We start from the raw sequence: 21,416 nt of genomic DNA on the forward strand, positions 1-21,416 counted from the left end.
ACGCTAGAGAAAGAGGCTTTAAGGAGAGAGGCCAGGGAAAGGGAGGAAGGGAGAGAGGAGAGATGTCAGAGGAAGGGAGAGAAGGAGAGGTAGATACTTGTAGATCGCCCAATGTATTGACTCAACTACGAGAAGGAAATAGCGTTCTCTTGCTCATCAGAGGGAAGGGATTTTCTCTTGCTTGTTGGGAGAAATGAGTTACTCGTTGGATGGAAGGAGCTTGATTGAGGAGGTAGGGCACAACAAAGAAAGGGGACAAATGAAAATCACCCTGATAAAAAATTTCTCCCCACTTTCCATTTCTTTTCTTTTCTCTCTGAAATCTTACACTCTTCGAGCGAGAAATTATTTAACTAAAAGAGAAAATGGTTTTCCATCTTGTTTTCTTTTATCTCAATGATTATTTGTTGCCAAACAACAGAAAATTACTTCTTTTGTTTTTTTCCTTTTTTTTTTCTTTTCTAGGGGTCAACCAAGTTTTAACTTGTAACCCGGTCAATGGGTTCACTATTACTCAAATCTTGCTGGGTCATTCAATCAACCAAAGTTTGGACTTGATTGTATCACTGATTTGAATACTGCCTTAACTATTGGTATCAACTTCCTTGAAATGAAAAGTACGGTTTTCCAACCGGACTGGGTCAATTTGGTTCTTTAAGGAGGCACCTTCTATTTTAGGACTCGTTGAATAATCCAACCCAACCTACGAGACCAGCCTCGGTTTTGGAGAAACCGGGTCGGAAACCTGATCAGAAGTGAGTAGCTCGGTGCGGAAGAGGCCGTCAGGGCTACTTCACTCAGTTCACAGGCTGAACCTTTCCAGTTTTCCTGTAACTCGGTGCGCGCAACAAAAGGAAGAAAACCGAAGTGAGAAAAGAAGCGGCAAGAAACTCGTCGATAGCCGAAATGGGCGCAGAAGCCGCAACTACGGATCACAAGCAATCACTCAATCCGAATTGGGTTCTGCTCCAAGAGGTCAATTTCCTTCTCCTCTGGTGATGAGTGAGAAAAGTTCTATCTTTTTCAAATTTCCTTACTCTTTATGTTTCGCTTTTCAGAAACTGAAACACCGACCTTCAGAAGCTCGAACGCCGTTGGTTAAATCTGTCAGTGACGCCTGTGGGTCTATGTTAGGTTAGGGGCTTCACTTTAAGTATTTACATATGCTCCGGCCAGAGTTCTCTTTCTCTTCGATGATTTATTCTTTGCTTATTTATATCGATCAAGGTTCCTCACTCACTTTCAGGAAAACGGAAAGAGAGAACAGAATCGAAGCTAGACTCTCCAGTATCTACGCTTGCTCCGTTGAGCACTGATTGCAGGTGAACTTCGAAATGCTTCTATAGGCTTAATACTACCATGTTTCCTGTAGTTTAGGTCTGTTGGGTTTCTATTCTTTATACCATATGTTTAGTTATTATTGGCATATCAATGACATTCATCTGTCCGGTTGTCAAGTGTGGGACTAATAAATCCTAGGTTCTGTTAAATGATGCATTAAAAGTTAATTTGATAAAAGTTCTACTTGTATTTTGGGTGTGTATTTTTTGAAGATTGCTGATTGTAGATTTGTTATTATATACAAGATGGCACATATGCATTTTCAAAAATTAAAAAGATGGTACATACGCTGTTTCTGTTGGTTCTTTTTTATCTTGTATTGTGCAGGCCACAAATGCAATTGGACAATTAGTGGAATTGGATTGGATTTTGACTCGTTATATATATAGGGGCCAAGGTGCTTCTTTTTCGACTCGGTTGACCAAATCTCTCACCGGAGATGGTTCAACTACAACCCGGTCGTTCTGGGTCATCAAGGGTAGTTTCAATGCCATTTTCAATTGGTGGGACGAGATCCTAATCTGTGATTGGCTCTGCTCCCCGATTGAGACTACATCTTGTCTTCCACCGTTGCAATAATCCACGATGAAGATGAAATAGTTTACAAGAGAGATCGTACACACTTACATGTGTTTTTTTCTTTTTTAACCTCTCTTGGCCGCAGTTGATGCTCCTCGAATGATAAAACCTTAATAGCGGCGCCCAAAAACTAGGGCAACCGCGATACAAGAGTAAAATTCCCAAACTGACCTTAATGAAATAACAGTTAATATATCGTGACCGGGAGGGGGGCTCCGCCCCCACACCCCAGACTTAGCGTAAGGCGTTAATTAGGCTCCACAACTTAACATTATGTTAGATGCTTCACTTGGAATCAAACTCTACTTGTTTGGCAGTAAACTAAGTGAAGAATGACAATTGTGATATGAGACAAGACAAATCTGGGATTCCTAAACTTGAAAACAGCAGAAAACTCAAACTCCATAATCAGTCTGGAAGACAATTGACCTTCAGATGGAGGACTCTGCAAAAATTTCTTGCACTGTAACAAAATACCTTACCTAACCTAAAGATAACCCAGAGATGAAACTAACAGCAGGAATACCAAGGAGTCTTATGCTAGATAACTGAACAATAAGAGGACATTGAAAAAAAGCTTTGAAAACAGGAACTTTTCCTCTCCTTCTTCTTCTCTTCCATGAGCCCCCTTCTTTCATATCAGAATTCTCGCTTTGATACCATATGAAATTTTTGAGAACGAGATTTAAGGAGGAAGAAAATATTTGGATTTTGGAAAGGGAAAGAGAGTAAAAGGTTAGGTCTCTCACACATTCTATTTGTTAAGACTTAAGCACTAGAATCAAACTCAAATTAAACTATCCATTTCCTAATTACACCCCTATGAAACTTACTAAAAATAAGACATTTCAAGACATATACCGAACTAATAACTAGAAAGGAATTGTGCTTCACATTTTCTTCTTCCATGCTTTCTTGACTTCTTTAAACAACTTCCACTTCTACCATTTCAAAAGAAAAAAAAAACAACTTCCACTTCTACCATTTCAAAAGAAAAAAAAAAAAAACAACTTCCACTTCTGAGACTTCCTCTTTTGTGACACTTGCTTATACTCCATGAGACTGCTTCTTTCACAAGAAAGATGAACACGTTGATCAAACATAGGAAGAGGGAATCTTGTCATGTTTCAGTACAAATGCCTGCTTGTGCATGAGAGAATATGCTAATTCACTAATCTATGTGAGCTATTTCCTTAGGCTTTTCAATACAATGAGACAATTAATAGGAAATTTAGAAAACCTTACCTCATGCAACCTATAGAGTTGTTCCTATCCTGTTATGGGCTGCCTCAATTTAATTACAATAACTGGTCCAATTGTAAGTGTCCCTGGCCTCAAACTTCAGGACATAAACTCAACAGTTTCAATTGGAATTTATTTTATTTTATTCTTGTTAGATGAAGGATTTATTTTTTCTCTTTCCCTTGTTCATCTCATGTTTGAAGTGAATTTTGTTGCCTCTTGAAATGCTGCTTACAAGTCCTTTAACATTTTGCAGCATAACTGATGAAGTATCTATGGATTGTGAAATGGTTGGTGTCAGTATGCTGGGGAACAAGAGTGCACTTGGACGCATCTCACTGGTGCATCTTACGATTCATAATAAAATTTTCAAGTTCTATTGCTCACCATCATCACCTGCTGTAAAAATGTTTGTGCATAACAAGTACAATAGATTTCATGCTATTGGGAAAAAAAAACAATTTTTGTTCTTTTTGTGTTACTTCTTGTTAGTCTCATTCTTTTTCTTTGGCACTTCTTTGTGATTGTGTCATGTTCTAGTGGAATTGTGTTTATATTTCCTACTGCAAACTTTCATGTGCAAACTCTTACATGGATCTATCAAAATTTTGTAAATCTTCTACACTTCCTTTCCCCGTTTATTGCATGAATCTGGTTCATGTATCCCACTTGCGCAAATGATTCTTTGTGCTTCACATGTACCAGTACACCTCAACAATGTGAGCGAGCATTCATATTAATGTGTTTCTAGGGACACATGTATTAGAGGAAAGTTTGGAATAGTCTATTAATCTCTACCGAGACCTTACATTAAAATCCATTTCACTTGACAATCACAAATGTGCATCAGCAATGGGGCTGTGTACATTCTACGTGGTAGGTGATGGGATATGTGAAATATCTGTTACAAGCACTTGGGTAAAATGCTGTATTAAGAAGTTTGAGAAAGGAGGAAGAGAGATACAAGAGAGATGCAGATGCAGAAGGCGGGAAGAGATTGCAGTCAACTAAGCAAGTCTTGTTAGGGGTCTTACTTAACTCCTAATTCTTTATTAAATCACTTAAGTGAAATTATATGGAAAATACCCTACTTCCCCTCTTTCCTACCAGTCATATATAGCATAATAAAGAGCAATAATATGAAATTACAGACTCTAACTGCTCCAGCATAAAGCATACTAGGTGGGACAAAATTGCCATTATGGAAAATAATCAAAATACCCCTGAAAACTATATTTTTAACAACTTATAATTATTGTTTTGGAGAATTTTCACAATCATTGTTCTGTCATCTGAAAGTAGATGATATTCAAGCCTGGTTGTTATGAAATCCATAAAAGATGCAAGTTATGTGATTGGATGTTTCTCAATGGGTTGTACAAATAGAACATATTGGTAAGGTAAGCATCATTACTGGGATCTTTCTTTTTTATTTTTAAATTATTAAATATGCCCACATCTTGCAGGTGAATGCATGGGGAAATATCTTATATGATGAGTTTGTCCGCCCCATGGAGCAAGTTGTTGATTTCCGTTCAAAAATTAGTGGGATCCGTCCATACCACTTGAGAAAAGGTACCTAGACTTCTTTTCTCAAAACTCTTATGGCCTAATTTTATTTATCTTTCACATGTGTTCTGTATGGACTCTAAATGAGTTACAATAGGACAACAGTTGCTTGTTGTGATGTGTGAAAAGCGACATTTGCAGCTAAGAATTTCCTGATTGTTCAGAAGAAAGTAGCCGAGTTTCTGAAAGGAAGAATACTTGTGGGCCATGCTCTACAGAATGATCTCAAGGTATGACAATTTTTTTTATTTCTGACCATCATTTTGGTCTAGCCATTGTGGTGTGTCTTGACGCTAACACATTTGGGCATCTGCACAGGCTTTATTATTGAGTCACCCCAAAGAGGATATGAGGGACACATCAGAGTATCAGCCCTTTCTGCGGTATTGTGTTCTATTTGTGGCCTTCCTTTCTTTTGAATAATATTCACAATTCTTTCATACTCATTCTGATAGCTCTGGGTCTTGTGCACTGTCATACGAGTTTGCAAGTTATCTATTTCGTATGGATAGGTAATGCACATTTGCTTGCCTGAACTCTGAAAGCCTAAGTATTTATAACAAATCTCACATACTTTTGATACCATCTTTGATTTTTAATCAGCTTTTTATCCTATCTATATAGATCTTGAGGTTCATATTGATCTTTGCATTGCCAATTAGACTAAAGCATCTGCCTGCAGAACTAATACAATGCCAGGATTCCTATCCTGGTTAAGTGAATGGGGTGCAAAAAAATTCTTTGTACTTGAAATATATTTCAAATGCTGGATATTTTCAGTTGTTTCCCCAAATTTGATTATAATTTGCTTGTCTAATGCAGCAAAGGTGGTGGGAAGAGAGCACTTAAGGACCTTGCAGCTGAACTCCTTGGTGTCAATATTCAACAGAAGGAACATTGCTCAGTAAGTCTTGCCAACTTAGAGATCTTGACATGAATGTTTTGGAGAAATAGATACTCTTATAATCAAAGGAGAACATTGGAACCCAATGGTTAGTGGCACATTTGCCAAAACTTTTTATGTTTCAGCAGAGAATAGCAGGGAAACTACATGAAAAGTTTCAATTCCTATATCTGGACCTTTTTCCATATTTTTCTGTTCGACCAATGCTCTAAAACCTTGTGCTCTGAGTTGAGCTAGACCTTTACCCTAGCCAGGCTAGGTTCATATAAACTCAAGAATTTTATTGCCTGCAGCATCTTATTAGGTTTTCTTCATTCAACTGATGATCCAGTCTAGCCTTGAGTTTGATTTATCCTTTGCACAGGACTGGAAACGAGATAAATGTGATAACTAAAATGATGATCTTTTATTGTCATTAGATTTAAAATGCATAAATCATCCAGAGCTTCAACCAAATCTTCTTTCAATATGGATGTTGCCTTTCCTTTAGATCAATAACTGGTCAGATGTATTGGTTGAGCAATGACATGCATATCCATTTTATTTTGTTAACTGCATGAGTTTCCACTGTCATCTGACCAGCATTAACTGCCAATGAATCATACAGAATAGTAAGATAGATCAATGGCATCATGGACATGAGGTTCTTATTGCCGTGACTAGTGGCTACAGATTTATAACAGTACTCCTATTAGCTGCATTGAAACACTGCATCTAACTTCACTCATTCAACTCACATTATTAGTTAGCAATGGAGTGATGCAATATTATTGGCTGAGGAAACTGCTCTTTCTACACTGTCTGAAAGGCATCATTTATGCATGGAGAAAATATTATTTCTACATTAACCTTACTGGATTATTAGAAATAGGTTTTTAATTTTTGCCGAAAATTAATAGGTTGTTAATTTTTTTAGCAGAACAAATAATTCCTGAGAAATGCCAAAATTATTCCTGATCCTTAGTTTCATAAATCATTTCACTAAGCTCTTTTTGTGCTGAAATGATAAAAAAAAAATCTTTCATGTTTTTTATTTTCTAATTCAATTAAAAAAACAAAAGTTTTTTAAAGAAAGAGGGGTCTACATTCCCTTTAGTCCTGGTGTGTCAGAGAAGGGTAGGAAGATGAGGACCCATGCTCTCCCCATGTGGGAGAGAATGAGAGACCTGCTACCCTCCTCTGAACAAAGACTAGGGGTAGGGCCATGCCCCATCCTCCCCTTTGAGAGAGAGGTGCCCTTATCGGATGGCCCTATTTCTAGAAACCAATCTTTTAATTAAATTAGAATTAGGTGAGTTTTTTTTTTCTTTTTTGAGCACAATATAATAACCTCATAAATAGCCATAAAGGATGAAAGTTTGTCCTGGAATGGACTTGGACATGCAAAAGTTGAATTCGGTTGCCCTGCTGGATTGTTGAGGATCACTCACAATTTAACTGCAAAACATGTTCTCAGTTTCAACTGTTCAACAGTTACAATTATGTCATTGATTTCAATGAGATGAACTAAGTGTGCAAAGAGAATTCTGGCTTAGCTTCGAGTTATATTGTTTTCAGATTGAGGATGCACGTGCAGCCATGCTGATCTATCAGAGACATAAGAAAGCATGGGAAAAGAGTATCAAGCAGCAGCTAAGATTCAAGGAAAAACATAAGAAAAGAAAACTCAGGAAGAAGTCAACTGATTCAGCTCTTCCATCCTCTTGATCTATTTGGAGACGCCATGTTCTAGTTGAGCTGATTGTTTCAGTCTTAAGGAAGATACTGTGGTAGAAGAAATTCTAAGGGTTATTATTAGGTCCCGTGGGGAAAAAACTTAGAGGATAGGTGGGTGAATTGGTTTATCTATTTTGTTAGTAGTTTTTTTTTATGTTAGTTTTTACTCCTTTTTGTATTAGGTTTATGTGTGTTCAAACTTTTATATGACTCAATGTGCAAAGTTACTGTCACAATTAAAAGTTCAAGCACAAGCAAACGATCACAAACAACATATAAAGATTTATATAGGTTCACAATCCTATCTTAGATTGTTAATCCACTCCCAATGTATTTTGTCTTGGAGGTAATTCATTATATAAAGGTTGTTAAATGACACTTACAACAAATTACCTCTAAAACCAATTTTAATGATACCCACATAGCGACTTAGCTACTCAATTGACTACAATAAGTAACTTATAATGCATACATGTACATAGATTTACAACAACAAATTAAACTATTAACCTAGGTGTAAAAGGGTTATTTTTAGTAGGTAATTAGGTTACATAAGCCTAGACACACAAAGAGATTTGTAATAGCTCACTAGGCACATTGCCCTAAACTCGCACAGGGATTTATAGCATCGCTTGCCACACAAGGACTTACAAGTCACATAGCAACAATGAGGTTTACTAGCCTCAACCCCCAAAGAATACAACAACCAGTTGAGCAACTCGGCCTAGATCCGCAAAGGATTTTTTGTTAGTTAATTCTTACCCAACAAATGAGATGAGGGTCAATCTTGACAAATGCTAACAAACTTTACTTGCTTACAATTCAATCTTTGACAAGAGCCTCTTGGATAGGCATATGTAGCAAAACAAACACAAATGAATAGATATACCGATCATAAATACCTATTTTATGTAATAGCAACTCAATGGGTTTTAATTTGTTAGAAAGCACCCATGAAGGGTGACACCAAGGGTAAAAAGAGAGAGAACTCCTCTCCCACGTCTAGAGGTGGCAAATTGGGTAAATAAAGTGATCTTCATAAGGATGATATAAAGGTGTAATTGTGTAAGATGATGTATGTTCACTTATGTTTTTTTTTTTTTCATATAGCTTGTAACCCTAAAGGCATTGTAGTTATTGTAAACCTCTTCCCACAACTATAAATAAGAGTTTCAAGACATGGGGTAGAACATCAAGCCTTTCCTCTTTTCATAATTCGTCCCTAGCCTATTTTCTCTTTTCCCAAGAACTCTCTCTCTCTTTCTCTATCAACCATTCCTCTTTTTTCTCCTCTCTTCTCCCTTGTCTTCTCTTATTCTTTTATCCTCTCTTTTTCTTCTACATTGATCGGGGTCTTCCACCATGGAATCCTAAATTCCACATGGTACTAGAGCTATGGTTTTAGGATTCCAAGTCTCTCGGTTAAAGAAAAAGAAAAGTGTTGAAATTTCAGCAAGTATAATTGATTCTCGAAGCTTCAACTTCGGCTCATAAACTCTTCAAACGGTGATTTTTTGTTTTTTTAGTGGATAATATTTCATGACTAAAGATATTAGATTTAAAAGTGACCTATTCAAAATCACCACAATTCACCTATGCACTCTTGAATGGGTTGGAGAAGGATACTGAGCTTCCTTCTTTTTATATTTATTTTTTAATAAATATCTTAATATTAAATATTAAATATTTAAATAAAAATTTACAATATAATTTAATGAATTTTATTTTTCTGACAATATTTAGTAATTATATTTATACTTGTGTATTTTACGTAGATGACTAATTCTTAACCCTGCCCTAATCGACGCAGCGTGCGAATACTCGTTGAACACGATTGATAGATCAACGGTCCAGAGTTGCACAAATAACGAATCTCAGCGGGCCCACATTTGCACTCTGTTAAAGCTCCTGACGTCTCTCGAGTCTCAATGAACCGGAAAGTGGCCTCGTCCTCGTTTTTCCTTTTCGCTCCGAAAACTGGAAAAGGCTCGCCGTCCAGGAAGGCGCGACCGACTTTAGTTAAAAAAGTAGCGGAGACGCCAGTCATTGGTACCAACACAGGGCAGGCTCGTTTTGCTTTTCCCATTTCTGAGCGGAGATGGATTCCTCTACACGCCGGCGCCGCCCTCCAACGTCCGAGCCTTCCTCTTCGTCCTCCTACTCGAAGCTTGACAAGCCCGAGAAAGCGGACGATGGCGGGCGAGATAGCGGGTTGAACTGGAAGATGGCCTTCGTGTGCTTAGCGTTGTTAAGGTACATGAGCGCCACTTCCAACATCATTCACGACTGCGACGAGGTCTTTAATTATTGGGAGCCCCTCCATTACCTACTCTATGGATCCGGGTTTCAGACCTGGGAGTACAGGTAGGAACCATCTACCTTCCTCTTTACTTTCTTTCTCATGGATTTTGTTCTCAAGTTGACACGGTAAATGGCAAATCGAATTACATGTGTTGGGTAATTAAATGATCGCTGCCGCTGTACGCATTCGATCCTTTCTTTTACATTTGCCTCCGCCTCTGCCCGGGTTTGAATCTATTAAAGCTTACAGCCTGTAGTTAATATATTTATAGCCATATATGTGCGATCCAATTCCAAACAAGTTTTAACTGGAACTATTTGAAATAGGGACAAAAATAGGTGATACAGACAGAATTAGGATACTTGTTAGCTTCCATATTTTCTATTTTACTACAGGCTCAGTTGAGGCCAACTTATCTAGTTATTGCTCACTGGCGAGTACCCTAAATGCTTTCAAATCTACGTACCTTACCTATTTTCGTCTCTTGGTTTAGATAATGGTTCTGATCATTCAACTTTTATGGCTTTCCATGGTCGCTATGTTTTGTATGATAAGGTGCATGGGATCACTCCCATTCATATAATACCATGCGCTGTATTGAACAAAACTACTGTCAAGTCCACTAATGGTTCTCTGATTAAGATGTGTACTTTGCTTATAATTTAACTGTACAGAAATGTTCAGAAACTGAAAAACAGTAGTGTCGTTGAGCTCTCACAGCATATGAGCTGTAGCTTCTCCAAGTTCTATTCTTTTCAATGAGTTCTCATTAACCACAAAATACAGAGATTCTCAAGCTAAAGAATCTGGTCGACTTCAGTTTTTGCTGTCCTATTTTTCTCATAAAGTTACAACTGATGAACTAAAATAGTAACTGATCAACTGAAAAAGGAAAAAACAATAGTGTCAAGGACAGATGATGATGAGGTCTTGCTATTCCATAACGCTCTAGCATGTGACTCAAAAGTGTTAAATTTTTAGAAAAGAGAAAAACTTCGCTGACTTGATATAATTGGAGTACATGGGCCTCTATTTATAGTAGAGAAAAATAGTAGAGTCCAATTAAAATTAAACTACCATTGTCCCAGTTATACCTAAAGTTAAATACTAAAAGATAAGTCCTAGAACAATTGAATAACCAAACATAAATAGAAGATTAATATAACTAAAACATCTTTAACGAAGACTCTTGTGTGAGACCTCCTCCTGAGAGACTCCTGTAAAACTCCACCATATTAAATCTAGCTTTGTGAGACTTTTTGCTATGAGAGTCATGTAAGACTCTTCTATACTCGCACTTCAACACTCCCCCTCAAGCTGGAGTTTACAACTTCAGTTTGGAAGGAAAAAAAATTATTGGTCTTCAATTTTCTTTTCCTAAAAAAAATCTTCATTGATGCAAAAAATTCAACTTTTGTTACCCCCCTTTCATGAATATTTTGGTCACATAAAAATTACCACAACATGTGAAACAAAATACCACTTTGTTGTACTTCTCCCCCTCAAACTGGGGATAAAAAGGACATAGGGAACCAGTTTGGACAAAACACAATATGGGAGAAGAAAATCACTCCTAGTTGTATGACAAAGCTCCATACACCAGTCAAAACGGTTAGTCTAAAACAAACTTTGTTCAATTTTATAGGAGGAAAAACGACCCAACTTTAGGGCACAACAAAAAGATTACTTTTTAAGGGTAGCTCAAACACAAATCACCTCTTGGGTGAAGAATAAAAGACTTGACTCGAGTTGGATGTTGGATGTTGGGGACACTCCTACACTTTTTAGGTAATGGGTTTAGGCATTGCTCTAAAGTGATCAAAATTCAAGATAATAAACTAAAGAAATACTAGAGGAAAATAACTTTAACCGGAAGGAGATGACTATGCAATACTCATACTTCCAAACGAATCTAGAATGTGACATTTAAAAAAAACAAAAAAACTAAGGGAAAATATAACTGTAGAACTTAATAAATTTGACCAAGGATAACTTTTTTTTTGGGGGGTGACCAAATTTTTTCAGGGTTGACTATGTGGAAGATACACAACCAAGTAACGAAAACACGAAACTTAAAAGCAATATCGAAACATGATATTGCATACCTTGAACAAGCATATCATTGTGTAATTAAATTTGACCAAAACTCTTTGATTAGAAGAGAAATTTAGCTAAAAAACTAGGTTTCTAAAAGAAAAGGAAACTCAATGCATGGAGAGAAAATAGGAGAGAAAATAGGAAAAGGAGAGATTTTCTGCAGAATTGACCTTTGGCACTTTTGATATCCATATCTCTCAAAATATAACTTAGAATCACAAACGGTTTTTTCTTAAGAAGCTAGATTCAAAGAGCTTTAATTTGATACCTAATTTGACATAAAAAACTTCGTTCTTGAATATTTTATGACCTCCTGATTTACTTCGTTCTGTAGCTTGACCCTTGCCGACTCCAATATGAATATCTCTTTATTGATAGATCATATTGACATGAAATTTACTCTTTCTGAAACTAGACTTTGACACCTTTCATTCAAGTATCATTTTTCTTCACAAAATATACTTGATTTGATAGAAAGAATCTGATAGATTTTGGACTATGTAATTTGGTCGAACTGAGTACTCTTTCTTCTTTGGCAGATCTTTCTTTTGACATGTAAATATCCATATAAAGTCTCGTTGTTGATGACATAAAATGGCTCGAAAATTGAAGTTTTTTGTTGTTGCTCGAACCTCCGTTATTGTCTGACTTTTGATGCTTCAAATATCGATTTCTCTGTGTATAAAACTTCGATTGCAAAAATTCTTTTTGATTTGGAAAGTAGACTCAAAGATCTTTCCATCAATATATAATTTGCAATATGAAAGTGAAGGTGCAAACGCCAAAGAAACAACGGGTATTGGCACAGGTAAGGAAGAAAAAAAGGTGGAATACGAACCTAAACTACTGGAGATGATAAACCAGAAAAAAGGATCGCATTATCTCTATGGGTTGCCTGAGTCAACTCATAGAACCTGCTTTGGTACCATGTTGAATTTTTGGAAAAGAGAAAAAACTTCACTGGCTTGATGTAATTTGAGTACATGAGCTTCTATTTATAATAGTGGAAAGTAGTAGAGTCCAATTATAATTAGACTACCTTTGTTCCAATTACACCCAAAGTTAAACACTAAAAGATAAGTCCTAGAATAATTAAACAACTGAATATAACTAAAACACTTTTAACTAAGTCTCTTCTATGAGACCTCCTCCTATGAGACTCTTGTAAGACCACCATATTAAATTTGGCTCTATGAGACTTCTTGTTGTGAGAGTCATGTAAGACTCTTCCATACTCGCTCTTCAACAAACAACTTGATTGGCTGAAGGGGAACATGTGCAGCCAAGTGACCAAGAGTACACAATATCTTGAGTCTCCTCAAAGAAAAGGAGAAGATGCCGCAAATATCCATTTATAGGAATCTAGGAGTCGATCCTATCTTGAAGAGGTGAGTTAACATGTGTGAAAATCTTATGAAATGTTTAAAAAATATCTGATTTGACTTGCATGAAGTTAGCAATTTCGAGGAGGTCTGAATAGCAGAGTGATAGAATTCAATTTTTTTTGCAACTTTAAATAGCAGTTATGTGGACTAAGCAAAGTTAGGTTAAAAATGGCAAGTTTTGGGGGTGCCATTTATTTGTAGAAAGTTCTAGGTGGCACCACTTTAGGGGTGTTTTTATAATTTATTTTGACAATTCAAAAAGAGTCTTAGATAAGTTATCAAGCTAGGAAGTCGAGATATGGTGAAAAACTTATTAAGAGTCCTAGATAGAGTTCCTAAATAAGAGACAAAGTTTGAGCTCTAGTTGCAAGTTTTAGAAAGAGTCCTAGTAGGAGTTTTATCTATTCTTTTGAATGTAAAAACTAAACTATGAATAGAGGAGCTGGGTTAGGGCAAATTAGTCAAAAAAGCTTAACCCTTTTATGTTTTCCCTCCTTGTTCCTCTCTCTCTCTCTCTCTCTCTCTCTTTCTCTCTCATTCTACTTTTTTCTTCTCCTTTTGATCTACCATTCTATCTACTTTCAGGCCTCTAAAAATCTCCCTCTTTTACTCATTCCTTACACTTGGCTGAAGAAGATAGGACCTTTTCAAAGAAGTATTCTATCAAAGTGGTATGAGAGCAGACCTTCTATGAGTCCTTTTCTAAACATGGTGATCACAAGAAGCATGGACAAAGACATAGAAGATATTGTTGACCCTAGCAATGGCGATCTAGCTGTAATTCGAGCTCAGCTATTAAACATGTCAACTTTGTGAGAGAAAATATCAACTATAAGGATAAAGCTCTCTTCTTTGACAACCCAAGTTGAAAACTAACACTTTGGATGGATTCATGCATGGAAACAAAATCTCATGATCTTCTTCCCTCTTTCATCGGCCTCCTATAAAGAAGCTTCCTCCAGGCTAGTCTTTGCAATAGACTTTTCACCTCAACTCACCTTCTGCCAACCAACCCTACTCACCATCCTCAACCCACCTTCCTACCAAGCCAAGCTTCTCTCTCAGCCTCTCACCCAACTTCCTCATATTTTTCATCCGTCTCAGCCACTCCCTATCCTTGCCAACCAAATCTTGTTTCCCACTTCTACAATCATGAAACACCCCATTAGCCCATGCACCACCATACTACACTCTAATTTCCAACCACCCACTCCCATGTCAATTCCCACCCACATTACTGCCCTATCTCCCAAATCAACCCCAACTTGACTCACTCCACAAACCCTAACCCTCATGCACCACTTATCTATCACTGCCCTCACACTCAATACAACCAGCCTTCATTGACCAATTCCTTCGTGTTCTTACTCTTTACAACCAAGGATGGTTAGGTTTGACTTCCCTAAGTACAAAGTCAAGGATGACATTACTCAATTGGCCTACATGTCTAAACAATTCTTTACATTCCGCCAGACTAAGGAAAATCAAAAGGTTGCTGCTCTAAAAGAAGCTTTGTTAGACCGAGACCTCAAGCTCATGAAGCACTATCTCACGTCAGCAAAACAATGAACGGAAATTCCGCATGACAAGAAGCACCAAGAAGTGGAGTCTGGCCAGATTGAAGAAGCAACTTGTGAGCTTGACAACAGATTCTTACAATAGTTTCCCAATTCTTCTACCTTGAGGACAAAGTTGATCTTCCAAGAGGGGTGGAATGATAGAATTCATTTTTTTGTAACTTTAACATAGCAACACATGTGAACTAAGCAAGGGGAGGATTACAAATTGTATGTTTTGGGTGTGCCATTTATTTTTAGAAAGTCCTAGGGGGTGCCACTTTAGGGAATTTTTGTAATTTATTTTGACAATTCAAAAAGAGTCTTAGATAAATTTCCAAGCTAGGAAGTATTAAGAATCCTAGATAGAGTTTCCAAAACAAGAGGTAGAGTTTGAGTCCTAGGAGTTTATCTTTTCTTTTGAATGTAAAAACTAAACTATAATGAGATTAGTTTGGCTAGGGCAATTCAGCCAAAAAAAAGCCTAAACATTTATTTTTTCCTCGTTTTTCCTCTCCTCGCAAGCCATTCTCTTTCTTCTCCTCTTTCCTCTCTCTCTCTCTCTCTTGTCTACTTTTCTCTTCTCCTCCTGATCTACCCTTCTCTCTACTTCTAGCCCTCTGAATCTCCCTCTTGCACTCTTTCCTAACTCTTGGTTGAAAGAAGATAGAACCTTTTCAAACAAGGGTTCTATCATAGAGAAACAACCCACCATAATGGTTGTGTGTCCTTACACCCTTGGTGGACTCAGGAGACGTTGGGAGGGTCATCAACTCATTGAGGACCGAAATAGTAGAAGAGGAGGATTGAGTCCTTCCAATTGCCATGAATAACAGCATGAGGACACCTCTAAGCTCTAGGATAGAATAGCGTAAGCAAGGAAATGATGAGTGACTTCCTTTATGGGACCCGAATGGACCTTTTATGGTTGTTACAAAAGCTGTAGTTTTTTTCAGTCCAAATGTCCCCAATGGACAGATAAGATTGATCTCCATATTAGCTTGCCCTTCTCAAGAGGCAGCTAGAGATCCTTTGTAACTAGGAGATCATATTCTTGGAGAAAACTGAAGTCGCTCATCATAGACCCCAAGCCTGGGAACGGAAGGGACAGTGAACAGGCAAATGTGCTGTTGATTCATTTTCTTGCCCATAAAGCTAATAGAGAGTGTCCAAAGGTTGCATTCTACTTTGCGAAAGCTCGTCAAGAGTAGGATTCTGTGACCTTATAGCACTTGTTGGAAAAAGCATTTGGAAGAGCCTTTGCTGCCCATCAAGGGAGCATCAGGATCTCCCCAGCACAAGGGGAACGAGGAGGAACTTGTAGAAAGAAGCAACAGTTTACTTACCTTTAGGAACCATTTTCATGGTATTTTGTCTCCCTTCGATCTTAGCCCAGATGTAAAGAGACTCAACCAAAGAGAGCGTCTGGCGGGCCTCTTGGTACAGACCAGGAGATGCTCCCCTGCTGTCATTCTATGTGAAATCTGAAGTTTATATAGAGTATTAAAGAGGAAAATAGGGATAAAAAGCAGTAAAGAGAGATTAAGAACGGAAATGAAGAATAAGAGAGAGAGGTAATGAGAGCAGTAGGATTAGATTTGAGTTACAGATTGATCCCTCTTTCATTAAGTAACTCTCTTCAGACATCCACAATCACATAGCTACCCGTGCATTTAAGTCATATTTATATTGCTATTAGTTAAGGGGCTAAAATACCTTTATCTCGTGGTGCAACGGCTCCTCTATATCAGCATGGCATCTTTGATATTATTTTGAAGAGATTATTAATCTTTGTAAAGATTGGGTTATTAGCTGTGTTCACGTTGTAAGATCAATAAATTCTATCGTAGATGAATTAGCTAAATATGGAGTTTCCAGATCTGATTTTCTTAGGGGACTTCCTGCCCCTTGGAGTTTGAGCTCTTGCTTTAATGAATCACCATTATTTCCAAAAAAAAAAGAAAGTTCCAAACTTAACCTGTTTCTCATATCATGCATGGATATGCAAATCATTGTGATCTATAAAAGGTGGCGAGTCTCTTAAACATTTCTCACATGGTACAATATGAATCAGGTTTTCAAATGCTGAATCCCACAGACGATTATGGAATTGTGTTACCGGTCAAGGATTTGTATGGTCAACCCTGACATAGTTGAGACTAGGAGTTGATGATGACAACAAGAAGAGAAAACCTAGAAAACTAGATCAAATAATAGAAATCTGATTTAATTAAATTGACTTTCTTGCAATGTTAAAGCCAATTTCAGAGTTTGTTTATCAAGTGTGCATAAACTTCACAGAAAATGACTGTCAAAATTTCTAGATTCTGCAAACAAGATAAAGCCCCATCGCCTATAGACTCTCCCTTGAGCACTTGAAAGTCTTTGTGTGTGTGTTTGTATTCGTGTTTTTAGTTTGCCATATGCTCTCAATGAAGTACAGTTCTTTTCCTTAAAAATTCACTTGTTCACACTGTGAGTGCAAGTATTGCAGCTCTGCATTTGCCCTGCGGTCATATCTTTACATTCTTTTTCACAAGGTGGTAGCTGGACCAGCTTCCTGGTTGTTTCAGGAGGAAAAGGTCAGAATTTAATGATTCATGTCATAGAATATCTGCAATTTTTTCGCAGTTCATATAATTTGATTATTTCATAGCTTTTGTTTGTGCAATCCCCTTACTTACAGCAACAACACATTGTCTCAGTTTAGAGTATTTTACTCTGTGAGACTCTATCTTGGCCTTATATCAGCAATAACCGAGACAGTTCTAGTGGTAGCCCTTTCGAGGAAGTATGGAAAGCGACTGGCATCTTATGCATTGGCAATGCTTTGCTTATCTAGTGGTTGTTTTTTTGCTAGTACGAGTAAGTCAAATATTCCTATTATTATCCGTTACCAGGAAGTAAACTTGTTGGTGTATTACACAACCTATTTTGTTTTACTTACTTTTTTTTATATGTTTTACCAGGTTTCTTGCCCAGTTCATTCTCAATGTATTCCGTCTCCCTCTCATCAGCTTTATTTCTTCTTGAGAAACCGGCCCTGGCTGTTTCAGTTGCAGCAGTTGGAGTCCTTCTGGGCTGGCCATTCTCAATTTTAGCTGTTTTACCGGTGACACTTTACTCCTTAATTTCTGCAACATCCAGAAAACAAGTGTTCCTGACAGGCATAGTCACATCTCTGGTTATCCTTGTAAGTGAAGTCTTTTGTGTCATTGTTTATAGTTCATTTGTTACTGCCATCTATTTGTATGTCATTGATTTCATATAACACATGACCTTGGGATGTTGTCCCTACAGGTCCTGTCTATATTTACTGACTGTTACTACTACGGAAGATGGACATCATCCATATTTAATCTGCTCGTGTATAATGTCCTGGGAGGTGGTGAGAGCCATTTGTATGGGACTGAAGGGGTTCTGTTTTATATGAGGAATGGATTTAACAATTTCAATGTTAGCTTTATTCTTGCTGGGCTATTCTTGGGAATTCTTCCCATTGCTAAAAAAAAGTATGCCCCTGATCTTCTAGTTGTACTATCACCTCTTTATATTTGGCTGCTGTTCATGTCTCTGCAACCCCACAAAGAAGAAAGGTAAAGATTGCACTTTTTTGTTGTTTAGATCAATTACTGAATGTATTGTTTGAAGAATAGTTGTTTTTGGTGTAAAGAACATACTTATGAACAGCATGACAACATGACTTAATTTTTTGTGGATTCTGAAGTAAGAAAAATTTAAGCTTATTCACATTAAAATTGCATCACCATTAAATTGTCTGGAAACAGTAGATATAGAGTTTGCTAATTAATCGTCACCAATAAATGTTAGATACAGATATTGCTGCCAATAAATGTTAGACATAGATATTGCAAATAAATAAGATTTTAGATGTAGCTTTTTTAGTTGATGTGTTTGCTAATTTTGTGCAGCTAGTTCAAGATGTCATGATGTCATTAAATTATGTTTGTTGCATTTTGCAGATTTCTGTACCCAATATATCCTCTTATCTGTGTAGCTGCAGCCGCTGTGATTGAGAGCTTCCCTGATGTTTTTCGTGATAAGTATGCAGTTGATGATTCACCCATTGTAAAGGTGAGCTATTGTTTGCTTTGCCTTGGAAGTGCAGCAACTTAATCCTCATCTTGAGCTGCTTTCTAATGTATCCATCTTTGTGTCTTAAAGGTTGCCAAGTTTTTGAGACCTGTTGCCCTTGGTCTCATTTTATGTGCCTCACATGCTCGGACTTTCTCTATCCTAAATGGATACTCTGCACCATTACAGATATACAAACATTTGGAGCATCATGAGGAAGATGGAATAGGTGATTACCTCTTTTCTTTTGTTTCTTTGTGTGGGACATGTCTATGCAAATATGCAAATATGTTCTAACAACTCTCTCTTTCTCTCTCTCTCCTCTCTGCCCCCTTCTTTGAGATCGCCCACCATATGAAAGATATAGAACTTTGATTGGTTCATGTATGTTATGTTCTAGGATCTGTGGTGTGTGTTGGAAGTGAATGGCACCGCTACCCCTCATCCTTTTTCGTCCCATCTTATGTTCGTGAAGTTCGATGGATAGATGATGGATTCCGAGGACTACTGCCATTTCCATTCAACTCCACCTTGGGTGGGACAGCAGCAGCTCCACCTTACTTCAACAATAAAAATAAGGCTTCTGAAGAGCAATATGTAAAGTTCTTGTCTCTTGGCTATCCAATTTTCCTTTGCATTAGCATTGTCACAGCTTTCTCTTAATCACTATTCATGCATCTTTCTCATAATTTTAATACAATTGTGAGCCAAATAGGGGATGGTGTTTGTCAATATGAAGGCCTTAGGATGTTAATAAATTTCATTATCTACTAAGTCACTTGGGTTTATTGCTAATAAATCATAACCCAGAGTATTCTAGATATAATGTGAATATTTTTTAGTAAGATTGTAATAATGCATCCGTGGGTATGATGGTCAGTGTTGGTTGGATGGGTAATAGCTAGATGAAGATAGAAGTCAAGAGGAAAGAACTCAGGAAAATTAGAAAGGGATTGCTGGTGGTAGACTAGAATGGGGGAAAGATCTGTGTAGTGTCCTCAACATAGACTAGACATGACCATCATTGTGATGATGAGGAAAAAAATATTTGGGCCATTGTAGTTTGTCCTTGATATTTTCCTTGCATCCTGATATATCCTAAAGAAACTGTTGAAGTTTTCTGAATAATTATGCCAAACCACTCGGAAATGTGACTTTGGTCTTGTGCTTTTGTATGGATTTCGATATCCAAACAACTATCAATTTTAAGGATCATTATTGAGGCCATTGTAGTTTATCCTTGATATTTTCTTTATAACCTGTAAAATTTTCTGAACAATTCTTTCTAAATCACGATTCAGAAATGTGGCTATGCTTTTTTATAGATTTGGATATTAAATATCGATTTTAAGCATCATTATTTGATTGATGTCACAGCTGAGGGATCTTGATGCCTGTACTTTTCTTGTTGAATTGGATCTTGCTCGCCCATACCCTTCTCGTGGAAGGGACCTGTCAACTTGGGAGGTAGCAAATGTTCTTCAGATCCATTTTTAATTGGTTCTTATTTTACTTTACCATCTGGGATGACCATTTTGGCTTCTCTAATTTTCAGGCTGTTTCTGCGTTGCATTATCTGGATAGGGAACTCTCGCCCCCTTTCCATCGAGCCTTTTTCATCCCAAACTATTGGATGCAGAAGAATGTATTTGGCTTGTACAAATTGCAGAAGAGAATACCCAAGTAATATGGGGCTATGCCTGCTTGTTACTTCCCAAAGAGCATGCAATGAGCCTCCGTACAGGCCATTAGGAGGTTGTGGTGGGTTAACAAGGTTTGTACAAGTGATTTTTATCATGTCCTGAAATCTTGTGAGGATAGTTCATAGTAATCTTATTTTGGGAGAAATTATGGTCTCAAGCAAGGAGAATTTTCAATTTGCCACACATAACAGCAGCAATTCTGGCGCTTAACGAGGTAGAGAAAACCTCGGTTATAGTAGTAACTCTGTAATTATGTGGTTTTTCTGGGATAATTGAAAATCATATCCTTTGCCCTTGTCCACATGTGCCTCCAATGAAAAATCTTCAAACTTACTTTCAATTATCAAATTGATCTTCTTATAGGAGGATATTGTCAATATCTCGCTCTTCTCCCTCAACTCTATGTCACTAACAGAGACATGTGGAGAAGTGGGAACACTGCTTGCCCTCCCTCAATCTTTTAGCTGGTAGAAAAGGTACGGCTCCTCCCTATCGGTGCTGGTGATGAGGACGGAAGCCAGTTACCGGCCCTCTTGTTGTTGTTTGTGTTGGATTCTTCCACTTGTTGTTCGGCTTTGAAAGGGAGGGAGGGGGGGAGACGAGTCTAATTCTGTTTTTTGTTTTTCTGGTTCACCAATCGAATTGTTAAAATCGGCCACCAGAAATTCATCTAAAATGAGAGACCCATCGACTTCCAAAAACCCGTTTCGTCGGAGCTAACCTACTGACTTACGAGACCTTACCTTCTTCAAATTTCAGAACAATAATCAAAATGGGGAAATGAACTGGGAAGTGAATCATTTTTGGGTGTTAGTGTGTTCGACGAAAAGTGCATTAGAAAGTATTTTTTTGTGTTATTATAAAAAATAAAAATATAAAGAAAACAAGACAACGAGTTGTTTTTTATAATATGACTATTTTTATATT

The 21,416-nt window shown here is 37.4% G+C and overlaps 2 protein-coding genes across 4 annotated transcripts; both read left to right on the top strand.

Moving 5' to 3' along the window:
- The first annotated feature begins 836 nt into the window (after window positions 1–836).
- Window positions 837–7,628, top strand: LOC137960453 (RNA exonuclease 4). The gene is made up of 9 exons (XM_068808089.1): window positions 837–975; window positions 1,059–1,134; window positions 1,247–1,322; window positions 3,419–3,503; window positions 4,629–4,737; window positions 4,873–4,961; window positions 5,050–5,114; window positions 5,554–5,635; window positions 7,193–7,628. Exons 1-9 carry the CDS (start codon window positions 907–909, stop codon window positions 7,340–7,342), a joined length of 801 nt encoding a protein of 266 aa, XP_068664190.1. The 5' UTR covers window positions 837–906; the 3' UTR covers window positions 7,343–7,628.
- A 1,669-nt stretch (window positions 7,629–9,297) lies between these two features.
- On the top strand, window positions 9,298–20,788 carry LOC137960461 (alpha-1,2-mannosyltransferase ALG9). Of its 3 annotated transcripts, none has more exons than XM_068808100.1 (10): window positions 9,298–9,715; window positions 17,186–17,273; window positions 17,397–17,556; window positions 17,661–17,884; window positions 17,992–18,287; window positions 18,675–18,786; window positions 18,877–19,015; window positions 19,187–19,383; window positions 20,164–20,253; window positions 20,342–20,788. In XM_068808100.1, exons 1-10 carry the CDS (start codon window positions 9,450–9,452, stop codon window positions 20,471–20,473), a joined length of 1,704 nt encoding a protein of 567 aa, XP_068664201.1. In that variant the 5' UTR covers window positions 9,298–9,449; the 3' UTR covers window positions 20,474–20,788. The 3 variants fall into 3 exon arrangements, with proteins under 3 accessions (XP_068664201.1, XP_068664213.1, XP_068664205.1); XM_068808112.1 differs by having other exon boundaries at window positions 17,992–18,203; XM_068808104.1 differs by lacking the exon at window positions 17,186–17,273 and having other exon boundaries at window positions 17,378–17,556.
- The last annotated feature ends 628 nt before the right edge of the window (window positions 20,789–21,416 follow it).

Source organism: Aristolochia californica, unplaced genomic scaffold, assembly GCF_029961685.1.
Source record: "Aristolochia californica isolate CCGP_79_NKW_82.1479 unplaced genomic scaffold, dmAriCali1.0.hap1 SCAF_1, whole genome shotgun sequence".
Taxonomy (NCBI): Eukaryota; Viridiplantae; Streptophyta; class Magnoliopsida; order Piperales; family Aristolochiaceae; genus Aristolochia; species Aristolochia californica.